General features: G+C 54.3%; 1 protein-coding gene across 1 annotated transcript; it reads right to left on the bottom strand.

Annotated features, from left to right (window-relative positions):
• Positions 1–431: 431 nt before the first annotated feature.
• On the bottom strand, positions 432–22,265 carry LOC106897826 (hexokinase-2). The gene is made up of 17 exons (XM_014958706.1): positions 22,107–22,265; positions 14,525–14,673; positions 14,016–14,135; positions 12,296–12,391; positions 12,037–12,136; positions 11,589–11,772; positions 10,848–11,003; positions 10,447–10,680; positions 9,939–10,243; positions 9,277–9,425; positions 8,345–8,464; positions 7,911–8,006; positions 7,302–7,401; positions 6,960–7,143; positions 6,541–6,696; positions 5,800–6,033; positions 432–4,948 (listed from the first exon to the last, which is right to left on the bottom strand). Exons 1-17 carry the CDS (start codon positions 22,246–22,248, stop codon positions 4,804–4,806), a joined length of 2,670 nt encoding a protein of 889 aa, XP_014814192.1. The 5' UTR covers positions 22,249–22,265; the 3' UTR covers positions 432–4,803.
• Between the last annotated feature and the right edge of the window lie 732 nt (positions 22,266–22,997).

Below are 22,997 nucleotides of genomic sequence, written 5' to 3'. Positions count from 1 at the left end.
CCAGTGCCCTCCTCAGCCCCTGCTCACCCTGGGCAAGCCATCGCCGTGTGTCCTGGCTGCACAGCCCCGTGCACCTCTGCTGCTGGGGAACTGCCACCCCACCATGAGGATGTGGGATATGGGGCCAAGAGCTTACAGGAAATTCATCTTGAGATATTTTTTTTTTTCTCCCCAGTCATTAAGGACTCCTTTCTGTGACCTATGGGTGTCCTGGTCCCTCCCTCGCCCTCCTGGTTGTGAGGACACTGTCAGTGCAAAAAAACAAATCCCTTCCCAGCTTTGGTCCTTCTTCCCAGTGGACAGGATCAGGGGTTTGGGACAGGGCAGTAGTGCAGGTGCCCTTCCTAAGGGATTGCAAAGGAGAGGAGCACAGAAACCCAAAAACATCACAATTTTACCCCAGAAAATGGGTGGTGGTTTGTGTGTTGTGGTTTTTTTTTTTTTTTTCTCTCTTTTATTTGTCACTGACTAGGAGCAGCAATTGTGGCAAAGGGGAGCTGAGAAGTACAACACCACACTCAGGAAAACGGTATGAAAAGTACAAAAATAAGGAAGCCTATATATAATATAATTGCAGTCAATTACTAAAAATAAATATTGTAAACACGAAATAACAACATCAGGTGAATCTACAGTCACTCATTTCTGCTAGCAGCTGAACAGTCTTTGGCTTTATTTAACTCCCCCTGCCCCGCGCGGAGCCAACACCTGCATTAAGATGCATTTTCTTTGCTTCAGCCCAGAAAGACTCCAGACTTGTCAGGGATGTCACCAGGCAAATAATTTGACTCGCTCCAAATTACTTTGTGACCAGGAATCACCTGTTTTGCCTTCAGTGATCGCTTTTCTACGCGAGCAAGCGAAATGATCTGTCAAAAGAAGGTATTTTCCACTCTCTATCTGCTGGAGGGAGGGGAGGAGATTGGGGCAAGGTTGGGGGGCACCAAGGCTCCCCCCATTCCAGTGTATTTTGTTGCGGTCTGGTACCTCGCCACCCTTTGTGGTGGGGACTTGTGGTTTTTGTCACTGTCTCTTACACCTGTCCCCACTCCCCTCCCCTGCACAGGACCTATTCACCCTCTTATCTGGGTCAGACACCCCGGGCACGTTTGCATTGCCTGATAAGAGAGCGCGCAGGACGGGGGCACCGACCTGTCTGGGGTCAAACCACCTCCCAGCTCTGCCCAGCCAAGATCTCTGCATCCCCCACGCTCAGAGATGCTTCTCTCAAACGTCCTGGGTGGCTGAACATGGTGCTTTACCCCCCCCCAGCCTTTCACTCCAGGAAGAGAAAAGGCAAATTCCTCTTGCAAGGCTCAATAATTTTCTCCTTGTGTGTGTGTATGTATATATATGTATATATATATATATTTGTTTTATAAAGCCGTAGCAATAAAATCCTGTCCAAAGACCCAATGAGGAGAGAATTGCCAGGGAGGAAAGGTCAATGTCCCCAGCGTAGCAGCTGACACAGTGGAAGACCTGGTCTCCTGCTGCCGCTGTGGCCAGAGGAGTGTGCAAAGAAAATGCATCCTAATGGGAACAACCCAACAAAACAAAAGCCATCCTAAATCCACAAAGCAGCGCTTCTTACTGGAAGAAAGAGACGGACTGGGCAAATCAAGTTGCTCAGTCTGTCCATCTCTTCCTACATAGAATAGATTTCATCTTCCCTTCATATCAATAGTTATGATTTAATCTTCCCTTCTTCATGTTAAACACATTCACATAACATCCCATGGCAACGTTTTGGTGTGAGGTTACAGTCCCACTGACATGACAAGCAGACTCTACAGCAAACATCTCCCATGGTCCTCCCCTTTGAGGCAAAAAGGAGCCCCAACTTCTCAAAGTGTGGAATAAAAACCTTTCTTAGGGCTGGGGCCATACCTGCAGTCACAGGTTAACACAGGTCTCTTGTAACGCTTCAAGTATTGCCTTTTTCACCGGGAGCATTTCAGACCCTGCTTCATTCTGAATCAAAGCAAAGGGGAAGCAAAAGCTTTAAAGCTTTACAGGAGCCTGCTGGCTATCCAGGTGGGCATCCATCTGACCGAGCCCAGCCAAAAATCCCCTCTCACAAGAACCTTTCAATCCCTATCCTCGACTTTGGGCACGTGGCTCCCTGGCTTTGCCAGCCCTACAGAGCTGCTGCTACCACCACCACCACCCCCCAGACCAGACACTGTGGGACAGACCAAAAACAGCTGTAGCTCCAAGTAACTCGTGCTGCCTTTAATTCCTCTCCTCCAGGAGAAGAGAAAGTGCTCAGTGACTAAATACAGCTCCTGCGGCTGTGAAGGCACAGCCCATCCTCTGCTGCAAGGAAAGGAGGGGGGGTGAGGTTCCCCTGCTCCCCCCGGCCTCGCTAACCAGGTACTTCACTGCCCACCTTCCCTTCTCACCCTTCACCTCACCCCCTCCAACAATTTGCTGAACTGGAGCCTGAACCAGCTACAAAAGTGGGGCTGCCCCATAGTCCTGATCTTTCCCACTCTCTCCCCAAAAAACTAGTTGTATAAAATTTAGCTCACTAACTGCTGAACACGCTAGATTTCCAAAGAGGTACAGCTGGATAAGAGTTTGAAAATGCAGCCACTACTGCAACCTTCTGCGTGGGGCAGCAGGTAAAACCACAATTTTTCAGTAGGCAAGATGCTGCTCTTCTCAGGAAAGAATCACACACAACTGCTTGGTACCATGTGAGAGGATTTCTCTATCATCTTTCAAAAATTTATTTATCATCCTCTAAATCTTCCACTAAACTTGGTTTCTTACATCATTTCTATACACAGTCAGATTTTATTTGTTATAATTGTCTTGAGGCTTATAAAAAAAAAAAAAAAAAAAGCATTTAAAATGCCCAAAGAGTAATTTTGCTTTAAAATTGTGCTACTGAACTTGACCCCAACATAGAAGAGATACTTTTGGTAATGCGGTTACCCCAAGCAGTATAAAAATATACATAAAAATAGACAAAAACTCTATCCTCCAAACTGAAGGTCTGTTCGTGGGAATTATTAATTATTTTTTTCTTTTGTACATCACTGGGATTTCATTATCTTCTGCTAAATATTTACAGAAACGTACCCACCCTCCTCCACGTGCCTCTGCTGGCTCAGGCAGAGAACTGCCGCGCTCAGCTCATCCACGGGCTTTTCTGTTGGCAAAAAAATACTGGCTGCTTCTCACCCACGTGTGCAAAGCGATGCTATGGGCACACACACCCCCCGGGAACGCTCACCCCCAGCCCCAAGGATGCCAGATGGAAATGAGGTGACACTGATTAGTGCTGTGAACTTCATCCAAGGAGCTGAGGCTGCCGGTGCCCGGCTGCCAGCCCCTACACACCGTCCACATGTCCCTACAGAGCCCTGGGTTATGTCACCACACACCCCAGTAGGAAGCGACGTGGCTTTCCAGAGCAAAACAGGTTGGGGAGGGCACGGGAGGGCAAAATAAAACCTCTCCTTAGGTTCAAAGCAGCCTAACCCTGGAAGTTTTGCTGCGGCACCCCGCTGCTCCCCACGAGTCCTGTCCCTGGCTTCCTGGTTTTCCTTTTGTTCCGGTGATAAATTCAGAATGCCCAAACCTCTTGTACAACTGCCCTCAGGAATTTGGGTCTCTTTCTCCAGTTTACCCCAAGAAAATTTTAAATTAAAAAAATAACACAAGAAAAAAAAAAAAAGAAAATAAGTACTCTATACCATTCTTAAGTGACATTAAAAGGTGGAGTCAAAACTAAGCAATATAACCCCCCCAAGACTATGTACATAAAAAGATGTAAGATCTCTTGAAACATAAATATACAGTGTACAAATCCAGGTGTCACCTAAAAGGCTGAAGATGCAGGAACTATTTCACAGACAAAAAGCAAACCCAACTCACCACGCCAAGTGCAGACCGACGGCCGCGCCGCCCCGGTGCGCGCAGCGACGGGGAAGGGACCACCCCGCGTCCACGCACGCCCCAGGGAAGGGTGCTAGTGGTTTCCAGGGGTGAAACACAACCATACCTACGTGCCACACTACTACACTCTGTTTAGGGTGCGGGTGAGAGGTCGGGAAATGGGATTAGACCCTGAGTCCCCAATTATTTCCAGGCACGTGCTCTGCTGGAGCGGGTAAAGGGACCCCTCTAACTCGGCTCCAGCAGGTTCTTTAATATTGCTCACCAACAGAGATACTTGGTATCTCCCAGTGCAGACCCAGACCACGCTGGTTGGAATTCTGCACCCTGTGCTTTAAGAGTTACCATGACTTTCATGGAAATAATACAGCCTTGATCAGGGTAAAAGACTAATGGAGGTCTTTAGCCCAATCTTAAAGAGGTTTGCTTTCTACAGCACGGACGCACTACGACTCCGACAGACATAAATAGGTACCAGTTACTGTAAAGTGACAATGCAGTGTCTTAATTAGTCTAGCATTATCCTTGCTGCTGTCAGGGAAGATGTGAGAGTGGTTAAGGAGCCGTGGGGAGGAGAGCTGGTGTTTGACAGAGGCTGCGAGTGGGACAGGTCCAGCTCTAACTGGAAGTGTAGACAGCCTAAAGACACTTTTAGCTTTACTGGTGGGTGGTTTTATGGCATGCACTAAAACTCCTAAGACAACTCTTTATACCGAGCACACAGCATCTCCAGTCCCACGGGTGGTATCCCAAGAGAACAAGTAAAGCTAAGGGTCTGCTTGGAAGGGGAGGCCGTGTGTGTGTGTGTGTGTGTGTGTACGGAGGGAGGGAGGGACTGGGTGGGGAAACGTCCTGTTTTGCTGAAATCAAGCTCTTCGGCAAACCTCCTTCCTTCTACCGCTGGCCGGCCTCCCGGATCCGACAGGCCACCGCCGTGATGAGCGCTGCGCCCTTGCCGCTGCCGTCTTCCGACTGGAGAAAGGTCACTTCACACTTTGGAGACAACTGCTTCACGGTCTCGTGCATGACGGTGGAGAAGCTGTCAGGGAAGGAAGGAAGAGCTGCTGATTTAACCTGCCTGAGGCTGAAGGGACCAGCCCACAGGGACCAGCCCACACCTATCTGCACGGTTGCCTTCAACCCAAGGTGCCACGGACACCGGGGAGAAAGGCGGATGGAGAGAGAGCTGCCAGGCAGGAGGCACTGGGAAGCGTAAGGCTCCACACTTCAGCCTCAGTTCACAGTATAGTTTACAGACTTGTGTTCTCCTTCCACTCAGGGCCAAACCTAGTGGTCCCACCAAGCCCTGAGAGCACTAAAAGTCCTTACAAGCCCCCCCCAGGGGGATCTTTGGAGCTCCCCCTCCACCCATGGATCCCTGAGCCTTACTTAACCTCAGCCCTGTGCCTTTAGTCCTTGCCTGAGCTCCGTTGTCTTGGGAGCACCAGCCTTCAGCTCAGGCACATAGTTCTGCTTGGCTGTGGGCCTTCTTGGTCCAGATCATGGACTGACTTCTTGGTTTCCACCTGCCTCCTCCCCATGACTTTGCCTGATGAACTGGACTCCTGGTTGGACCTGGTCACCACTTCTGGGTCAACCAGGCCTCAGGGATTGTGGGACTGGTCCTGGCTGGTCCAAGGACCCTGCTGTGTTATCTGTCCTGGTGCCCCATCCTTTAGGGAGCAGCTGGTTCTTGCTGTGCCTTGACAGAGTTTAAAGCAGTGAGCTACTGGTCGCCCTTGAGACCCTAAAGTACCTCCCTCTCCAACTACGCTGAGAAGCTCTCCACACTGGCTCTTAGCACCCCATCTGCCTGAGATGAGCAGAGGCACCGCCATGAGCCTCCTTGGAGGACAGCCACCTTTCCACCACCCACCACCAAGAACTCACTGAGGATGCAGCTTGTAGAGTGTCCCATCCACTCCAACTGTGATCTTGAGGAAGTCCAGCCCACGGTTCTCCCGGATCTTGTCCACCACGGCTGCCATGCCGGCCCCGCAGAGCTGAGCTGCCCGCCGGGCCACCACCGCGCACACCTCCTTCACGATGATGCTGTCATCGCATGTGCTCTCCAGGCCGAGATGCTGGAGGATGGAGCGAACCTGGAGCAGGGCCAGGCAGTCGCTGGGGAGGACACAAGAGCCAGGGAGCATTAGGAGATGGAACAACTCAGACGTGTGGCTTCCCCTTTCTTATCTACATCCTGCAGGGCCCAGGGACTTGTGACACTGACTGGAGGGACTCTACAGCTCCTCTCTAACCTCAGCTTCCAGACCTGGATGTGGCTCTGATGTCATATCCTAATCAGTGAGGCCATTTCAGGTCAAAGGCATTGATGTGGAGCATGACGACTACTGAACCTGTGACCCACCTCTGTCCAGGGCAGAGGATAAAGAGGCATATGTGCTGCCACCCCCAGCCAGTTCCACTGTCTCTCAACACTGGCCCTGTCAGAACCACGTGGATTTTCTGAGTTACCTTCATTGCACCACCCTGTGTCATCCTGGCTCCAGACGGAGTGCTTGGGGCTTCTCCCACAAGCCCTGGGAATGCTCTCCCTAAGCTACATCTCTGCTCTGATCTGCAGCTGTATGGCCTGAGCTGGAGCCCACCCCACCTGTTGGACCTCACCTTTCTATCTGGGACAGGAACTTGGTCTCAAAGATCCCTCTGGTCTTCAGCCTCTCTGAGATCCGTCCCCGGAAGAGCAGGCCCCGCTTGGTGAAATCCATCAGGATGTTTCGAACGATCTCCCCCAGGTACATCCCACTGATCATCTTCTCAAACCTGGAGGGAGAGGGCAAGGCTGGGCATCAGGACAAGAAGGGTCTCTGGGTCTGGATCGCGAGTCCAGCTCTGCCAGATGCCTGACAACCTGGAGCAAGTCCAGCAGTGCGGTCCCCACCCTGCAGGCAGGGGACATGGGACACATTGGTGCGTCACAGAGCTGGACTCGTCCCCTGATGATCCACCAAGAGGCTGGTGGGACTGTTCCTGGACACCCAGGCTCACTGGGGATCCCTTCCCAGCTCCCCAAAGCCACCACACACCTTTGCTTCCCAGGGTTGAGAGACAGCTCATCCACCGCCAAGTCAAACTCTGTCCGTATGTCATCCAAGCACCCGTTGTCACCAAATGCCCCCCACTCCATGTTGACACACATCCTGCCCTCCTCCCCTTCCACCAGCTCCACGTTCCTCATCTCCTCCATGTAACAGGCGTTGCTGCCTGTGCCTGCAGAGAGAGAAGCATCTTTCAATGGGGCTGTTGGAGAAGCGTGGTGCGTACGCAAGATAAAAGCCCTCAGACACCTTCTGCAGCCAGGAGCACCCCATGGGAGCAGATGTGGGGCTGCGGGCAGAGGAACTCCATAAGAAAGTTTCAGTCCTCACCGACTATGAGCCCAACTTCACAGTACGGATCTTCATACCCACAGGCCATCATGGTGCCAACTGTGTCATTTACCACCGCAACCACGTCCAGGTCAAATTCCTGCAGAGGGATGGGATTGTGTGGGTTATTCCCGGAGGACGCAGCTTCCTACATCTGCTGCCACAACTGGGAAAGGCCCTGTCTGCTGAGCATGGGAATAGTCCAGGCACCCAGGGACTCCCTGCAGCCCCACGTGTCTGCAGGTGAACACTCAAACCTCAAGACCTCCAGCAGGACACGACTAGAGAGGAGGTGGCACGTTGGGACAGCCCTGCCAGAAACAGCCCCCAGGGCAGGAGCTTTGGGTGGTCTGTGCTGAAGAAACAAGCATGGTGCTTCCCTAACCTGCAGTGAGACAAGTCTGCTCCAGCCCTGGCCAGAAGCCAGCTCTTAGCTCCGGGGTCTGAAAATCCAACCTCTAGTGGTGACTAAGGTGGTTGTTAAAATTCAGACAGTCATTAGCCCTGTGCTCAGCCCATTAATTTGCTTTACAGGCCAATTAAAGATGCCGAAGACGACTGGGATGTGGGAGCAAGCAACCAGCTTCTCGCAGCTACGTGGCCACTCACCTCTCTCCTGTGAATTGCCTCCTTCAGCAGGTTCACCACGTCTTCTCCTTCGCAGCCGGTCGCCTTGAAACCTTTCGTCCACTTCAGGAGAATCCCCTGTTGTGGAAATACCCCACGGTAAATCACCCAGGCTGCTGGGGGGGAGGGCCAACAACCCCATGTCCACCAGCTCTTGGTGGGCACTGCCCAGCACGTGAAGGTCAGATCCTCATGCGTGGAGGATGGCTCAGCTGGGTTGTCTCCAGAGCTCAAGTGGAGCTTGCTTTGATGCAGCAAGGGGGCTTTTCAGCAGCACCAGCAGCTCCACGCTCCTGCCTTCCCCCTGCCCCTTCTGACCTGCCACATGGTCATTGACTCTGGTAGGTAAGAGTTTCCAGCTTTTCAGCCAGCCCTGGGTACTGGACATGTGTGCTATGAGGTGGGTTGGGGCTTACCTCATCCAGGTTGTTCTGCTGGCAAGGGAAGGAGAATGTGAATCCAAGCGGGAGTGATACACCCTTCATTCCCATGTATTCCAGGAAGTCAGAGATGCAGTGGACAATGTGGTCAAAGAGCTGGGTGCACAAAGCCAAAAAGAGAAGTTACCATCACAGCAAGAAACTCAGCTGGATGCCAGCCTGCCCAACCTACTGGAGATGCTGATCCACTCCCAGGCCAACAGGGCTTTGAACAGACCAGGATGCTTCTCCGCTGCACTGCACGAGGTGAGCAACCCCAAAACACCTCCTCTTTCATCCTCTCCCCCACTGACAGTGCAGTCACATCACTGAGATACCTCCACCTTGCAGGTCCTGTACTGCACCCAGAAGGGATGGAGGGGCTGGTGGGGACCCAGCACCCAGGGAGCTGGATGGAGGGACCAGCTTCCCAGGGGTGACACGGGAATCCAGTCCCTCTGGGAGGTATCCCAGTGCCTGTCTGCTAGAAACACTCCCAGTCCCTGAGCACTGCCTGGAGTGGTTTGCAAAACTTTTTCCACCTGCAAATAAGACTCTGGAGACATCTACTGCTTGTGTTGTGGTTTCTCTATCTGGGAAACCGGGATGATGCTTATCTGCCCTTGTGGAGCATGTGGGATTCAGGGTAGGGTTCAGCGATGTCTGGGAATAACACAATTTCTAACCTAAAGAACAGTCTCAAGCTTCCTAAAGCACAAACTTGGGAGCCTTGGGCAGAACTGGCTGCTCTCAAGGCAGGAGAGCAGCAGCCTTCTCCACCCTCCTGGGTCTGCACCCTGGAAAGCAGAGCACGACAAGAAGAGCTCCTGTGGTCAGCCAGCACCGGCTGTCTGATCCACTGCCTGCCACTTCTGCTGCCACCCCAGGGAAGATGCCCCAGTTTTCAACCTCCAGCTGCCCATCCTCACCTCCTCTCCCGTCCCCTGCATGATCTCCACTGGGATGGAGTAGATCTTGTTGTGCATCTCGACACCACGCCTCATCCCGTTCCTCACACGCACCAGCAGCACACGGAAATTGGTACCTCCCAAGTCCAGGGCGAGGAAATCTCCTTTTTCTGAAACCCAAGAGAGAACCATTAGGAGAGAGATCCTGACAAGGAGTATTGTGAGTGTGGCACAAAGCTGAGCCGAATGTGCCCTCTTCCTGGGAGAGGACCAGAAACCAAGAGGTGGCTGGGAATGGAGGTGCAGCTGCAGGTAGGAAGGTGATGGAGAGGTTTCCTACAGACTTGGGGAAATCCCAGGATTTCAAGCCAAGGGGCAGGTGTACACCCAAGCCACAGAGAACTGGGAGCACAACCCAGGACAATGGTGGTGAGACACCTGCGGTGGCAAAAACCACAGTGAAAGCCAGGCTTTGTCTTAAGTCAAGTGCAGAACGTCCTGGAGGTTCAGCCACTTTTACCAGTATCATACTGGTTGTTAAAAAGCTTTGTGCCACTCCCACCACAAAGAGGGAACTGGCCATGGCAAAGGTCCCAGCCCTTCCCTAAGGACTGCAGATGCTGGGAGCAGCCATGCTGGCTCTTTGCCCTACACAGCACATCTGTGGGCTTGTGGTACATCACCTGTGCCATCTGGAGTTGAGCACACATAGGTGGGCAGCATTTTCACCGTTGCCTCTTGGTGCGTCTCCTTGCCCAACCCTTTCTCAATCTCTATCCTCATCCTTTGCTTCACCTCCAGGAGCTGGTCATGGCTCAGCTTGAGCGCCTCCAAAATCTTCTGCCGTGCCTTGTGCTGGGCAGCCAGTCTGTAGGCCACCGCCGTCACCATGGCTGCCCCTTTGCCGCTTCCATCTTCTGACCTCACGAAGCGGATCTCGCAGTCTGGCAGCAGCTTCCGCACCGTCTTATGGAGGCGCCGGGCAAAGCTATGGAGGAGGAAAGAGGACCTGAGTATGTCACCATGGATGATGTGACCCTCTGGGGTTGTAAATGACCCCTTGGGATCCAAACGGAGGTGCCCAGGGGAATATTTGGAGATGCTCTGTTTGTGCCAAGCTTTATCTGCTGCTGGCAGGAACAGATTTGTGCTCTCTCTCCCCACCAGCCTTGCCTGTCCCCATGGACTCACTGAGGATGCTTCTTGTAGACGGAGCCATCCACGCCGACCGTGGACCGCAGCCGGTCCACCCCCTTGTTCTCCTTGATGCGTCGCAGCACGGCCGCCAGGGTGGCCCCGCACAGGTTGGCCGAGCGGGTGGAGACAATCTGGCAGATGCGGAGGGTAGCTATACAGTCTTCATGAGATGGCTCCAGGCCCAGCTTGGTGAGGATCTCATGGGCTTTCTGCAGCCCTTCTTTCTCCCTGCACATCAAAGAACAAAAAAGGATTCATGCATGGAAATACAACTTTTGCCATCTGAAGTAGCCTGGTTTGCTCAGTAGATAGGCCTGTGGTGGGTCCTGTTTTGCCCCAGCACAGAGGTCAGGAGATGGGCTGGGATGTGAGGAAACCATCCGGGTCCTACTTACTTCTCAATAGCAGAGACAAATCTGGTCTCAAAGTGGCCAGTAGTGAGAAGATCTGGTGTGAGCTTTCCTCCAAACAAGAGCCCTTCCTTGGCCATCTTCACCAGGATGAGTCTGACCAGCTCTCCCATGTACATCCCACTGATCATCTTCTCAAACCTGCCAATGGCAGAAGAACAAATGCATTCATTTGGCTGCGTGTGCTGTGAGGTGGCCACAGATTGATCTTAAAAACACCTGGCAGCCTTCCAGGCCCAAAAGCAATCTAGGTAATCTCTTTCCAGAGTAGTTTATCCCATCAGTGAGAAAATAAAGCCGTGTTGACATAACCATCATTCTGCAAGGAGAAATTACGGCTACCTGAAGGGCGCCTGTTGGTTTGCAAAGAGCCCCCCCCACGCTGCCACCTGGGGAACAGGAGATCTGTAGGACTTGGATGTGGACATTAGGTGGTGGTGTTTGCCTTGGCTGGTAGGTAGCTCCATTGGCAGGGCAAAGAAACAGGAATCAACACATTCAAGTGAAAAGCTCATGAGGGAAGCGGGTGCTGAGTGGTTCAGTTGGGCACACCAACCCAAATTTGTGGTACAGCCCCTGTTTGCATTGGTGTAGCTGGCACAGCGGAGGACGCAGTGACCTAGTTAACTGGGACGACCTCTTCGGTCCCACTAACGCCAGCGCGATGGGAGGACGAACAATGCAGAGCAAACCCCAAGCCTGAGCCGAAGCCAAGAATCTGCTTACAATTGTTTGCCAGGGTTGAGCGAGCCCATGTCTATCTCATGGTCGAACTCTGTCCGGATGTCGTTGAGCACACCATCGTCACCAAAGGCTCCCCACTCCATGTTGATGCACATCCGACCTTCGTCCCCTTCCACCAGATCAATGTGCCTCATCTCCTCCATGTAACAGGCGTTGGTGCCGGTACCTGAATGAAGCACAGGGATGTGGTGAGAGGACGCTGCCCTTCATATATTACCCATAATTAGGAACAGCCCCCCAAAAATCCCAGCTTGTTTTCACCATAGAAAGTGAAGATGGAAGAAAACAAACATGGGACAACACTGGTTTTCTAATATCACTGTCACCTTTCTTCCCCCCACCAAAAAAACCCCTGAAATCTGCAATAAATGTGATCTTCTGGAGGTCGTGAAGAGATGAACCCCAGTTCTCCTCCCTTGCTGCAGCTCACCAACAATGAGGCCAACTTCACAGTTATGATCGTCGTAGCCGCAGGTCATCATGGTCCCAACGGTGTCATTCACCACGGCCACGATGTCAATGTCAAAGTCCTGAGATGGTGGAGAGAAGAGAGATTGAGTCAAAACAGACCAAAACGTCTCTGCTGTCACAGGGGAACCAAGGTGTGGAGCTGCAAGTGTCCTGACCCAGGGAAACACAGGCCACTGTCCCACCACCCCAGGAGGTGACAGACCTGCCCAGCCTCTTACCCCTCTTTTCTTGATGGACTTGCGCAGCAGCGACACCACATCTTTCCCCTCCACGCTGCTGCACTTGAATCCCTTCGTCCACGTCACCAGGATGCTCTATGGAGAAACAGCAAGAAGGGATGCTCGGAGGACAGACCCACCAAGCCATGTGTCTCCAGGGCTCCCCAGTGCAGGGAAGGGCTGGATGGACACAGCACCACAGGTGAGTCCCTCCCTGTTATCAGCTTGTGAGCTGCGGTATCAGCAATGATTTCCGCGTCTCCGAGCAGATAAAGTTTATGGTCGTAAAACAGAATGTGAATTGCTCGTTCTCCTGCCAGCGGGAGGGAACATGATTCCCGTGACTGGGTTTTATGGACCCCTGGAGCAAAACCTGTTCCCAAGCCTACAAATTGCTCCTTGCCCCATCCCTGTGGGATGAGGGTCTCACCATCTCCTGTGGCCAGAGGTACTGGCTCCATCCCCACCCAGCAGAGCCACCACTGTCACCCAGCCGGAGGCTACGCCGAGCCCTGGGGGAAGGGAAAGGACTCGATGGCATTTAAAATCTCGAACCCCAGGGTCCCAGAAGCCTTAGTGAGGGAAACACCTGCCCTACCTTACGGACAGGGAAACTGAGGCACAGAGGGAAGCAATCGGACAAGGTCACTGGGAAGAGATGCTTCCTCTCCCAGCTTCTTTATGCTTTTTCTTTTACAACCCTCGCTGCTGTCACGAGGCAAGCCTTAAACTTCTTCCTCATTACGTCTGCTGAATCGCTCAGGCACGAGAGCATGACTTGCCCCATCCCTGGTACAAAATGCCACCGCATTCCCATCAGGGGAGGACGTGCTGGATCGTCAGCACGCCATGGAGCTGCCCTCCTTTCCAATCCTGCCTGGGAAGCCGGGTGAGATAAGGGCAAGGAAAGTAACAGCCCCCCCCCAACCCCTGCCACCACGAGCGAGAGCCCGGCTGAGGCCGTGGGTGGCAGGAGAGGGGCCACGTGCCTCCGCTGGGCTCTGCTCGCCGAGATGTTTAGTCTCCCAGCGAGGTCACCAGCTCCCGGCGGAGAGGAGAGCCGGCACGGCTGAGCAGAGCTGACAGCCATCGATTCCCGGCTGCCTGGAGCATGGCGAGCAGCCGGGGAGGGTGACCTCCCTCCCTCCCTCCCTCCCTCCCTCTTCTCCCCGTACGCATGACGGGGGATGTGATGCTCGGCACGTCTGGGCTGCCTTTGGCTGGAGCTGCTCTCCCGCCGCAGCCGCTCTCCTGCAGCTCTGTCTGCGCTTTCCGGGGAGGCACCCGTGCAAAGGGCACGTTAAACATCACCTCCTAGACCCCCACAAGCCCCGGGACACTTCCTATTTTCAGACACTGGAATGGGCTGCCCAGGGAGGTGGTTGAGGCACCATCCCTGAAGGTGTTCAAAAGGCAGGTCGATGTAGTGCTGGGAGGTATGGTTTAGTGATGGGGATGCTTCTTGTTTGTTGTGTGGGTGTCTATTTTTGTCAGTTAGGTTGACGGTTGGACCAGATGATCTTTGAGGTCCCTTCCAACCTAGAAGATTCTGATTCTATGCTCCCATCAGCACCAAGACCTTACACACCACCCAAACCCAACCAGCCTATTTAAAAGCAGAAGCTTAACTGGTGTGGGACAGCTACTGGCACCACCAAGAGCTGGACCCCATCCCACTGCATCCCAGCCACAATCCTCGGCAGGGGAGACCATCACTCACCTCATCCAGCTTGGTCTGGTGACACGGGAAGGAGAAGGTGAACCCAAGGGGGAGTTTCTTGTCTTTGATTTTCAGCTTCTCCATGAAGTTGGCCAAGCACTCAGCGATGTGGTCAAAGAGCTAGAAAAAAAGGCAGAGAGTGAGCCCTTGCCTGGCTGCCCTGACCAAGCTGCACCAGAGCAGCACCTGCACCCCTGCCTGCTCGAGGGGCTGGTGGTCTGTCATCCGCATGATACCTCCATGGTCCTCACCCATCATGGTTACTTGGTGTCAGAAATTATTAGCTCCAGGCAATGGAAGTCAAGGATCTCCCTGGATCCTGCCGGGCAAGGCAGCAGTAGGATGCTGCTCCAACCCCATTACACACCTCAGGGCCTTGGGGGTGACACCAACCCTCCCTCCAGGCAGGAGAACTGTCCCAAGATGGGTGGTTTCCCCCATGGGGGGAGCCCTGCAGTTGGAGGGTTGCCCAGGAGAGCAGGGATTGGGGGTAGAGGGGTTGAACCCACCTGCATCCCACTGCCTCGCATGAGTTCCTCGGGGATGGCGTAGATCTGATTCTCCATTTCGACCTTCTGGAGGCCGTTGTCGGACACCTTCACTCTCAACACACGGAAATTGGTGCCACCGAGGTCCAGTGCCAAGAAGTCTCCATCCTCTGAGGGAGCCCAGAGACAAGAACAAGCATTAATTCAGCAGCCCATTTTTGGCAGCATCTGTTCCTGTGCCAGACAGCCCCGGAGCAGGCAAGGAAGTAACCAGCCACCTCAAACTATGAGGGTAAGGCATTATTTTTAAATATTTTTTCATTGTTTTATTTATTATTATTGGTTTTGGGGTTTTTTTTGTAATTTATCAGAGCTGTACCTGTATTTCCTGCCCCTCCTCTGCACCTCCAGCACCCCCGTAGCTGATGGGGGATCAAAGCAACATCTTTGAGATGTATCCTGATGCACTGGGCAGGGTGTGCAGAGGCACTGGCTGAGCTGGGAGCACTGGTGGCAGGAGGACACGTCCTGCTGGCCCCATCTAGACAAGCCTGTGCTCAAACCAACAGCGCTCCCAGGGAAGAGGAGCTCCAGCCTCAGGCTCCATGAGGAAGAAGGCAGCAGAGCCACTCCTGACCCTACTGATGCAGGATGCTCACAAAAGCACCTAAATCTCCAGCCCAGGCTGTTAAAGCCTGTTGAAACAAGGTGGTGAAACACTAGAGTTTGGCTAAACATTTGCTATTTGATAAAAACCTGTTGGCTGTTGCAGTGCAGGACAACCACCCCTGCCCTGCCCCAGGAATCCTGCACGCTCCTGGCATGTGGCTTCTCGCTGAAGGCAAGATGGAAAGGTGTAAGCAGGAAACCAGGGAGGAAAAAGAAATCCAAAAGCCCTTGGGGTTTCATTGCTGCCTTTCCCGGCCAGACGTGGGACGCAGAGAACTGGCCGAGAGGAGCCCCATGTCCTGCTGCCTCCAAGGCCCAAGGGCTCAGCCCAGCGGGTTTCACCTCCTGTTTCTTTTTATTGTAGCAGGCACCAAGGCTGAATTTCAGACCAAATAAGACCTGGGATGTGGGAAAAGTGCCAAGCTGGCTGTTTTAAATACCTAGTGGTGTGGGGAGAGGGATGGGGGAAAGCCCTCTATCAGCACTGTTTGATTTCTGAATACATTAAATGTGCTGTGCTGGCTCCCCTGGGCAGATTACAGCGCCCGGGGGCCGCATTGTGCCCGGCTGAGGCTCTTACAAAGGGGCTACAGTTGAAACAAAAAGTGTGGTTTATTAGTATTCAAATGACACCAGGCCAGCCAGCATCTCCAGTGACTCCAGCTGAAAAGGCAGCTCGCTGTCCAAGCCTGCAGGGCGTCCATCTGTCTTGGCGTCTTTTCTGGGGCTGACCCTCCGAGGACTCGGGGCAAGGGAACTGCAGATGGTGACAGACTCGGAGCCTGGGCTGAGAGCAGCTTTATAAAGTCCCTCCGCTGCTAAAAAGGTCTATTAAAAGCAGCCCTTGTGCTCTGAGGAAATAAGATGAGGAATAAGAGAGGGGCTTGGAGGTCTTCAGCAGGGTCCAACAGCCTTGCTGCTCGGGATGGAGAATGGGGGGACCACTGGGGAGGGTGAGTGCATCACTCCAGGGGGGTCAGCGCATCACCCCAGATGCACTGGGTGATGCAGAGTAGATGGGGTCCCAGCTCTTGGTAGAATCAGCCCATGCCAAGCCATACCATCGCAGGCTACGCTGCCCTGGCTGCAGTCCTGGGGGTTAAGGTAACACCCCGAGACCAACCATTAACCCAGAACCACGGAGCAGCCCAAACCTGGACCCCATCAAAGCTTTGCAACTCATTCTTCTATGAATGACACCCTCGGCATGGCTCTGAGCTCTGAGCAAGGCAGCGTGGCCAAAAGACATCCAATTCAACGCTCGCTGGGCTGGAGAACAGCACGGGAGCCGGCGGAGCGCTGGAGTGCCGGAGCTCGTGTGCTGGGACAGTCAGACTCCGGGTGTTCATTCCTCCTCGCCTCACACCCGCGTTGACCCTTTGCAGGGATGAGGTTTAAACCAGTTTGGCAGCTCGTTTCCCAGCCTGTCTGCCAGCCACAGGGCATGCCTCGGCCATGTCTCTTCACACAGATGCTGAAAAATGCACCAGGAAAACCCTCAGCGAAGCTCCTCGCTGTCCTGGTGTCACCAGTAAGCCCCACTGTGGGGATTTAGCTTTGGACGCGATGCCTGGGCACCACTGGCATCATGTTCTGGCCCAAACAGGGGTCACACCATACTCCTGCTTCCCTTGCTGCCGGCACAGATGCCGTTCTGCTCGCTTAGCAGAGCATAAAAACCACCACAGGGGACTGATAAATACACCAGAGGTAAGGATGCTGAAGCCAAGAGGGTCACGGGTTGCTCAGCTCCTGGGAGATAATGTGGAGGAACAGACATCATCCCAAGAAAAAGGCCAAAGACCTTCACCACAAAGCAGCAGCAGGACCTAACTATTATTAAATCAAAAATCCCCCTTACAAGCTGCTCTACAGCCACAGGAGATGTACAAGTGGTTCAAGTGGCAACTGCTACAGTCAGGGGGTGCCAAGACAAGGCCAAGTGCAAGGTCCTGCATGTGGGTTGGGACAATCCCAGGCACAAATACAGGTTGGGTAGAGAATGGCTGGAGAGCAGCCCTGAGAAGGACTTGGGGGTGTGGGTGGATGAGAAGCTCAACGTCACCCATCAACATGTGCTGGAGCCCAGAAACCCCCCACACCCCGGGCTGCATCCCCAGCAGCGTGGCCAGCAGGGCTGGGGGGGCGGATTCTGCCCCTCTGCTCTGCTCTGGGGAGACACCCCCCAGTGCTGCCTCCAGCTCTGGGGCCACCAACATCCCAAGGACATGGAGCTGTTGGAGCGGGGCCAGAGGAGGCCCCGGAGATGCTGGGAGGGCTGGAGCCCCTCTGCTGGGAGGGGGGCCTGAGAGAGTTGGGGGGTTCAGCCTGAAGAAGAGAAGGCTCCGGGGAGACCTTGGAGTCCCTTCCAGTCCCTCAAGGGGCTCCAGGAAAGCTGGGGAGGGACTCTGGATCAGGGAAAGGAGTGGTAGGATGAAGGGGAAGGGTTTGACCCTGAAAGAGGGGAGATGGAGCTGGAGATGTGGGGAAGAACTTCTTTGCTGTGAGGGTGGTGAGAGCCTGGCCCAGGTTGGCCAGAGAAGCTGTGGCTGCCCCATCCCTGGAGGGGTTTAAGGCCAGGTTGGAGGGGGCTTGGAGCAACCTGGTCTGGTGGGAGGTGTCCCTGCCCAGGGCAGGGGGTGGCACTGGGGGGGCTTTAAGTTCCCTTCCAACCCAAACCATTCTATGATTCCTGGGTGGATCAGCTTTGCAGGAGGAAAAAGGCAGCAAAATCTCCCTTAGAAAATTCCCAGGCTGAAGCAATGTGGCTGTGTGATGGGCTGCTCTGGGTCCTCCCTTTGATTAGGGCTCCCTCCGTACAGGATAAGATAGAGGCTTCGGTGCTGAGCCCACAAACCAAACAGCAAGGGCAAACATGGAGCTCTGATTCAAGGGCCTGTCTGCTCTCAGCCAACCACCTAAGGGTGAGTGTTTCATGGCTTCAAGAAATGCCTGTGCTCCCTGGAAGAAAGCACGGGGCAAAGCGGGCAGAGGAGCTCTGCCATCCCCAGAAATACAGCCCGTGCCAGGGGTCCAGAGCAGCATGTGCAGGATCACGCCTCAGCATCTCGGAGGTCGCTCACCCCACACCTCCCACCTCAGATCTCAAGGCTTCCAACCGACAACAATCCCATTTTGTAGGAATCCTCAGTGAATTGGCTTAATAAAAACTAAAAAAAAAAATTAAAAAAAAAAGAGTAAGAGGAAGCAGTTGGAGCAGGTCCAGGCTCTGACCCCCAGGGAGATGCAGGATGAGGTGGAGGCGCACACCCCAGCGGTTCCCACTCCATCCCTGTCTGCGGACGCCCTTTCCATCCCTACCCTGGCTCCTTCCAGTCAGCTGAGAGGATTCAAGCAGAAGAGGGAACAGAAAAGCCCTGGTGCTTGCATCAGCATCTCCACCGATTTAGCACTGGAGAGCAGCAAAGGGGCTTATGATGTATGGGGCGTGAAATACCAGGTTTGCAGCACCAAAAAATCCAGGATTAACCTGGTGGCTTGGTTTGGACAGAATTGGGTCCAGCAAAGAGCGACTCACGGTGACCACAGCAAGAGTAGTCTGGCAGAGATTCGCCATTCCTTGCTGGGGAGTGCAGTAAATCACCAGGAGGGGGGCTCTGGGCATGAAAACGGCTTTTTCTTTAAAACTTCAAGATCATGGGCCACGCGAGCTGGTTTTCCTGCAGAGGCAGCTGGTTATCGGCAAGAATAACACCAGCCAAGGGAAAGGTGTTGTAAAGACCCTTCAAGATGTCCAGCCTAGAACCACCCTTTGAATTTCCAGGAACTTGAGCACCAAAGTCCTGCAGCATCCTCCTGAAAACCTCAGGCCATGGATATCAGCTGCTGGGGCTTACTGGGGGATGCACCAGAAGATCCTTGTGTTAGCACCAGCACGGAGGAGGAAACGTGGCAATGCCAGTAAAACCTGGAAACGCCAGGAAAGGAGCAGGGAGGAAGGTGATGTTTGCACTAAGCAAGGAGATCAGAGTCACTGGGGTTTCAAGAAAAAGCTGATTTGGGATCTGTTTTCCCCCATCAGCCTGTGGTAGGATGCCCACTGCCTCGCTGCAAGCACAGCACAGCGGGCATTTCTGTGGGTGCTGCAGCCGAACAAAGCAAGAAAAGTTGCTTTTTCTTCAGAAGCAGAAATCTCCACCCCTTTTATGTTGCCTCAAGAATGGCAAAGCCACCAAGAGTGCAGAGGAGGGGTGGAGAGGTTGGGAGCCGTGTCTGTGTTTTGACTTCAACCTGCAGATGTGACCTTGTATTTCTATAAGCGCCTCTCATCCGCCCGGATCCCTGGGAGCTGCGCGTTGGACGGGGCGTAATCCCAAAGCAGAGACAACTCAGGCTGTAGCAAGGAGGGGTAGGAAGGGCAGAGATGCTCCAGAGGAGGAAGGTGTGGAGCCTCCGAAGCTGGTGTGGCAGCAGGATTGGGTTAGAGCTGGCCTGGCTGGGGCAGAGGAATAACCTGTCTTGCAGGTGGGAGGCAGCCGCGGGCACCGGGAGCGGGTGGGAAGGGGATGTCGTGCCGTTCCAAAGTCAGACTTTGCCCAGAAGCTTCATAAAAAGCGGAAGAAGGAAGGAGGCAGGCCTGGACGTTGACCTCTTCCCGAGCCATTGTCACACCATCTTGTTGCAAAGTGAGAAGCCAGGGGAGCTGGCAGCGAGCCCCACGGGTGGCCTCGGCTCACCCGGTGGCACTGACCTTCCAGTCCCCCCCACCGAAACCCAACAGCAGAGACACCGATGCCGCTCACAACCCGGAGCCATACAGGGAATCCCAGCTCTTGGCTCCCTGGGACTTGCTCAAAAACCTCCCATTTTCCAGTCCCCGGGCAGCTGCAGCCCCATGACTGCCCCAGCATCCCTTCGGCATGGCATTTTCCATATTGCTGTGCCCCTTTTTTCCCCTGCTCTGGGTGAGAAATGCTAGCTGGGACACCGGAGAAGCTGCGAATGGGGAGGATACAGCGAAGGAAGCCAAAGCTGGCTCTTGTAAGGGCAAGGAGAGGGATTGCACCTTCTCCCCAACATAGGTCAGCTCTGCTCCTGCCTCTCGGGAGCTCTGACACACGCTCCGCCAGCACCCAGCACCTTTGGCTGCAATAATTCCCGTGCCCAGGGGCGGCATTCCAGCTATCCCTGTAATTAAAAATATTCTCAAATGTTTAAATAGATTGAAATCTCTGTCCTGGGGCAGGGAGCCAGGTCCAGCTTTTGGGTGTACGTGCACTAGGTGGGGGGGGGAAGGGGGAGGCGAGCACGAGGCTCTGGGTGCAGGGATGCTTCAATACTTAAAGAGGCTCAAAGGGAAGGTGGGGACAGACTTTTTAGCAGGGCCTGCAGCAATGGGAGAAGAGGTAATGGTTTTAAACTAAAGGAGGAGAGATTCAGACTAGATAGGACTAGATATAAGGAAGAACTTTTTTACACCGAGGGTGGTGAGACACTGGCCCAGGTTGCCCAAAGAGATGGTAGATGCCCCATCCCTACAAACATTCCAGGTCAGACTGGACGGGGCTCAGAGCAGCCTGATCCAGTTGAAGATGTCCCTGCTCATGGCAGGGGGGGTGGACTAGATGGCCTCTAGAGGTCCCTTCAACCCAAACCATTCTGTGGTGCTCGTGACTCCCCAGGGACTTCTCCCCTCAGATCTCACCGAGATGTTACCAGCCAACACCAACCCAGAGCTGGCCAGTGATGGAAACCTTCAGCTCATCACCTTGGTCCTTGCCTCGAGAGAGTGGACAACAAGCAGCAATGGGGTTTTTTTGTCACTGTTTGAGCACCGCTACCTCTCAGGTACACCTTATTTAACACCATCGCTGTCAGGCTCGCGCTGGCTCGGCGTGCTTCTCAGGAGACGCAACTCCAGTCTGCCCAGTCACTGCCTGCCGAGGCCAGGTCGCTTGAGACTCCAGCCCACAGTATCTGCTGGGACCCGCTCACCTGCAGAAGCCAGGTATGAAAATATAGCGGGGCCAAAACAGCTGGGGATGGGGAGGGAAGGGTAGATAGGTCTTTCCAGCAGCTCCCTGCCTCTTTATCCACCTTTCCTGCTGGCTGTCAGCAGATCTGCTGCCAAGGTTTTGCAAGGACCCCCATGAAGATGCTGATGCTGGAGCCAGCTCCAGCCAACGGGACCGACTGGCCTGGGGTCTTTCCCCAGGGCTGCTGCCAGCCCAGAAGCAGAGCCAGGGGCAGCTCCGGCTGCTCGGGGCTCTCTGTCCCTCCCTGCCCTTCAGGAGCCACCACCACTCCACTGGCTTTGAGCTGAGAGATTTGGCAGGTCCTGGGTGGCATCAGCATCGGCGGGCAAGGGGTGATGCTGCAGGGACACGGCAAAGCTCCTTCCCAAAGCACCGAGCTAGGAGAGGAGGCACGAGGAAATTTCCCATATGGATGCTGGAGGAAGCAGGTTTTGGAGTTGAGAGGAGCAAACCAGAGCCCAAAACAGGGATGTCCCTGGCGGGGAGCGAGCTGCGGGCAGCCCGGCTTCTGCCCAGGAAGCGGCCAGAAAGGTTGTATTGTGAGGAGCCAAGTCTGGAGAGCCCCCTTCTCCTCCAGTGGCCCTCGTGGCATTCAGAGAGCGGCTGGCACTGCTGCCTGCTTCAGTCTAATGAAACCTGATGAGCCGGACCCGTGACTGTCTCTGTCCTGCCAGGAAGAGCACGCGAGGGCTGGTTCCCACCCCCACTATGGAACCGAGCGGAGAATGGGAGCTGTCCCCAAACTAAGCTTTGCTCAGCAGAAGCAGGATGAAGCCCCAAGGACCAGGAGTGAAGGTGGCCATGGGTGCTATCCATCCCTGTTTTGGCAGCACTATGAGGATGGTTGGCCCCAACCTTGCCTCCTGGCACCTACTGAGACCTCCCCACCGCGCTGTCCCTCTGCTTGGTGGCAGGGAGCATCTCCTGTCTCATGGTACCTGTCCCATCCGGGGTGGATCTCACGAAGGTGGGCAGCATCTTCACCATGGCGGTAGGGTTGGTGTCTGCCCCCAGCCCCTTCTCCATCTCCTTCCCAAAACGCTGGGACACCTCCTGGAGGGTCTCCTCGGAGAGCCGCATGTGGTAGAGGTACTTGTCGATCTGAAAGGAGGAGATAAAGCCAAAAAGTCAGCTAGAGGGTTGGGGACATGGGCACAACCCCTGTGACACATTCAGGACAACATTTGGTCACCCCCATGTCTGCTGGAGCTGAGGCAAGAAGCAGGAGCAAGTCATGACCCATCCCGAAGGGCAGGACATGGCCATGCCAGCACATTGCCGACATGGCACTGCTGGTGGTGCCTCAACAGCTTATCTCCAGGCACATCTATAACGCCCACCGCCGCTCTCACACCTCCTCATGAGCATCGGGAGCCACTCTCCAAAGATCTCACAAATGCCACCCTGTGCCCCCCTTGCCCAGACAGGTGCCAAGGTGGGAATGCTGAACCCTGAGGAGCTCCCGATGCTCCACAGCATCTTCTCTACTCCTTTACCTCTGGACACCCAAACAGGTTGCAACAGAAGTAGGACCCAAACTCTCCAACCTGCCCTGCCCGGGCTGTGAGTCAGGAGGTCGGTGCCCGAGTTTTTCCAGCTGCAGAGCCCTTCCTACGCTGTGGCAGCAACGTGCCTTGACCTTGACCCCCGGGGCCTCTTCCTACGTGAAGGGTGCTCGGTAGGAATCCACTGCCCATTCATTTCTTCGCTGCTGAGATCACCCCTACAAAGGGGTGCCGAGAGCTACTCAACCCCCTTGAGCAAACAACGCTGCGTGACACAAGTGGGTGCCGTGACCAGAAAGGGAAGAAATCCACCCCCCTTGCTCC

This window comes from Calidris pugnax, unplaced genomic scaffold (genome assembly GCF_001431845.1).
Source record: "Calidris pugnax isolate Ruff unplaced genomic scaffold, ASM143184v1 scaffold244, whole genome shotgun sequence".
NCBI classification, from domain to species: Eukaryota; Metazoa; Chordata; class Aves; order Charadriiformes; family Scolopacidae; genus Calidris; species Calidris pugnax.
This window is presented reverse-complemented; position numbering and strand designations above follow the sequence as displayed.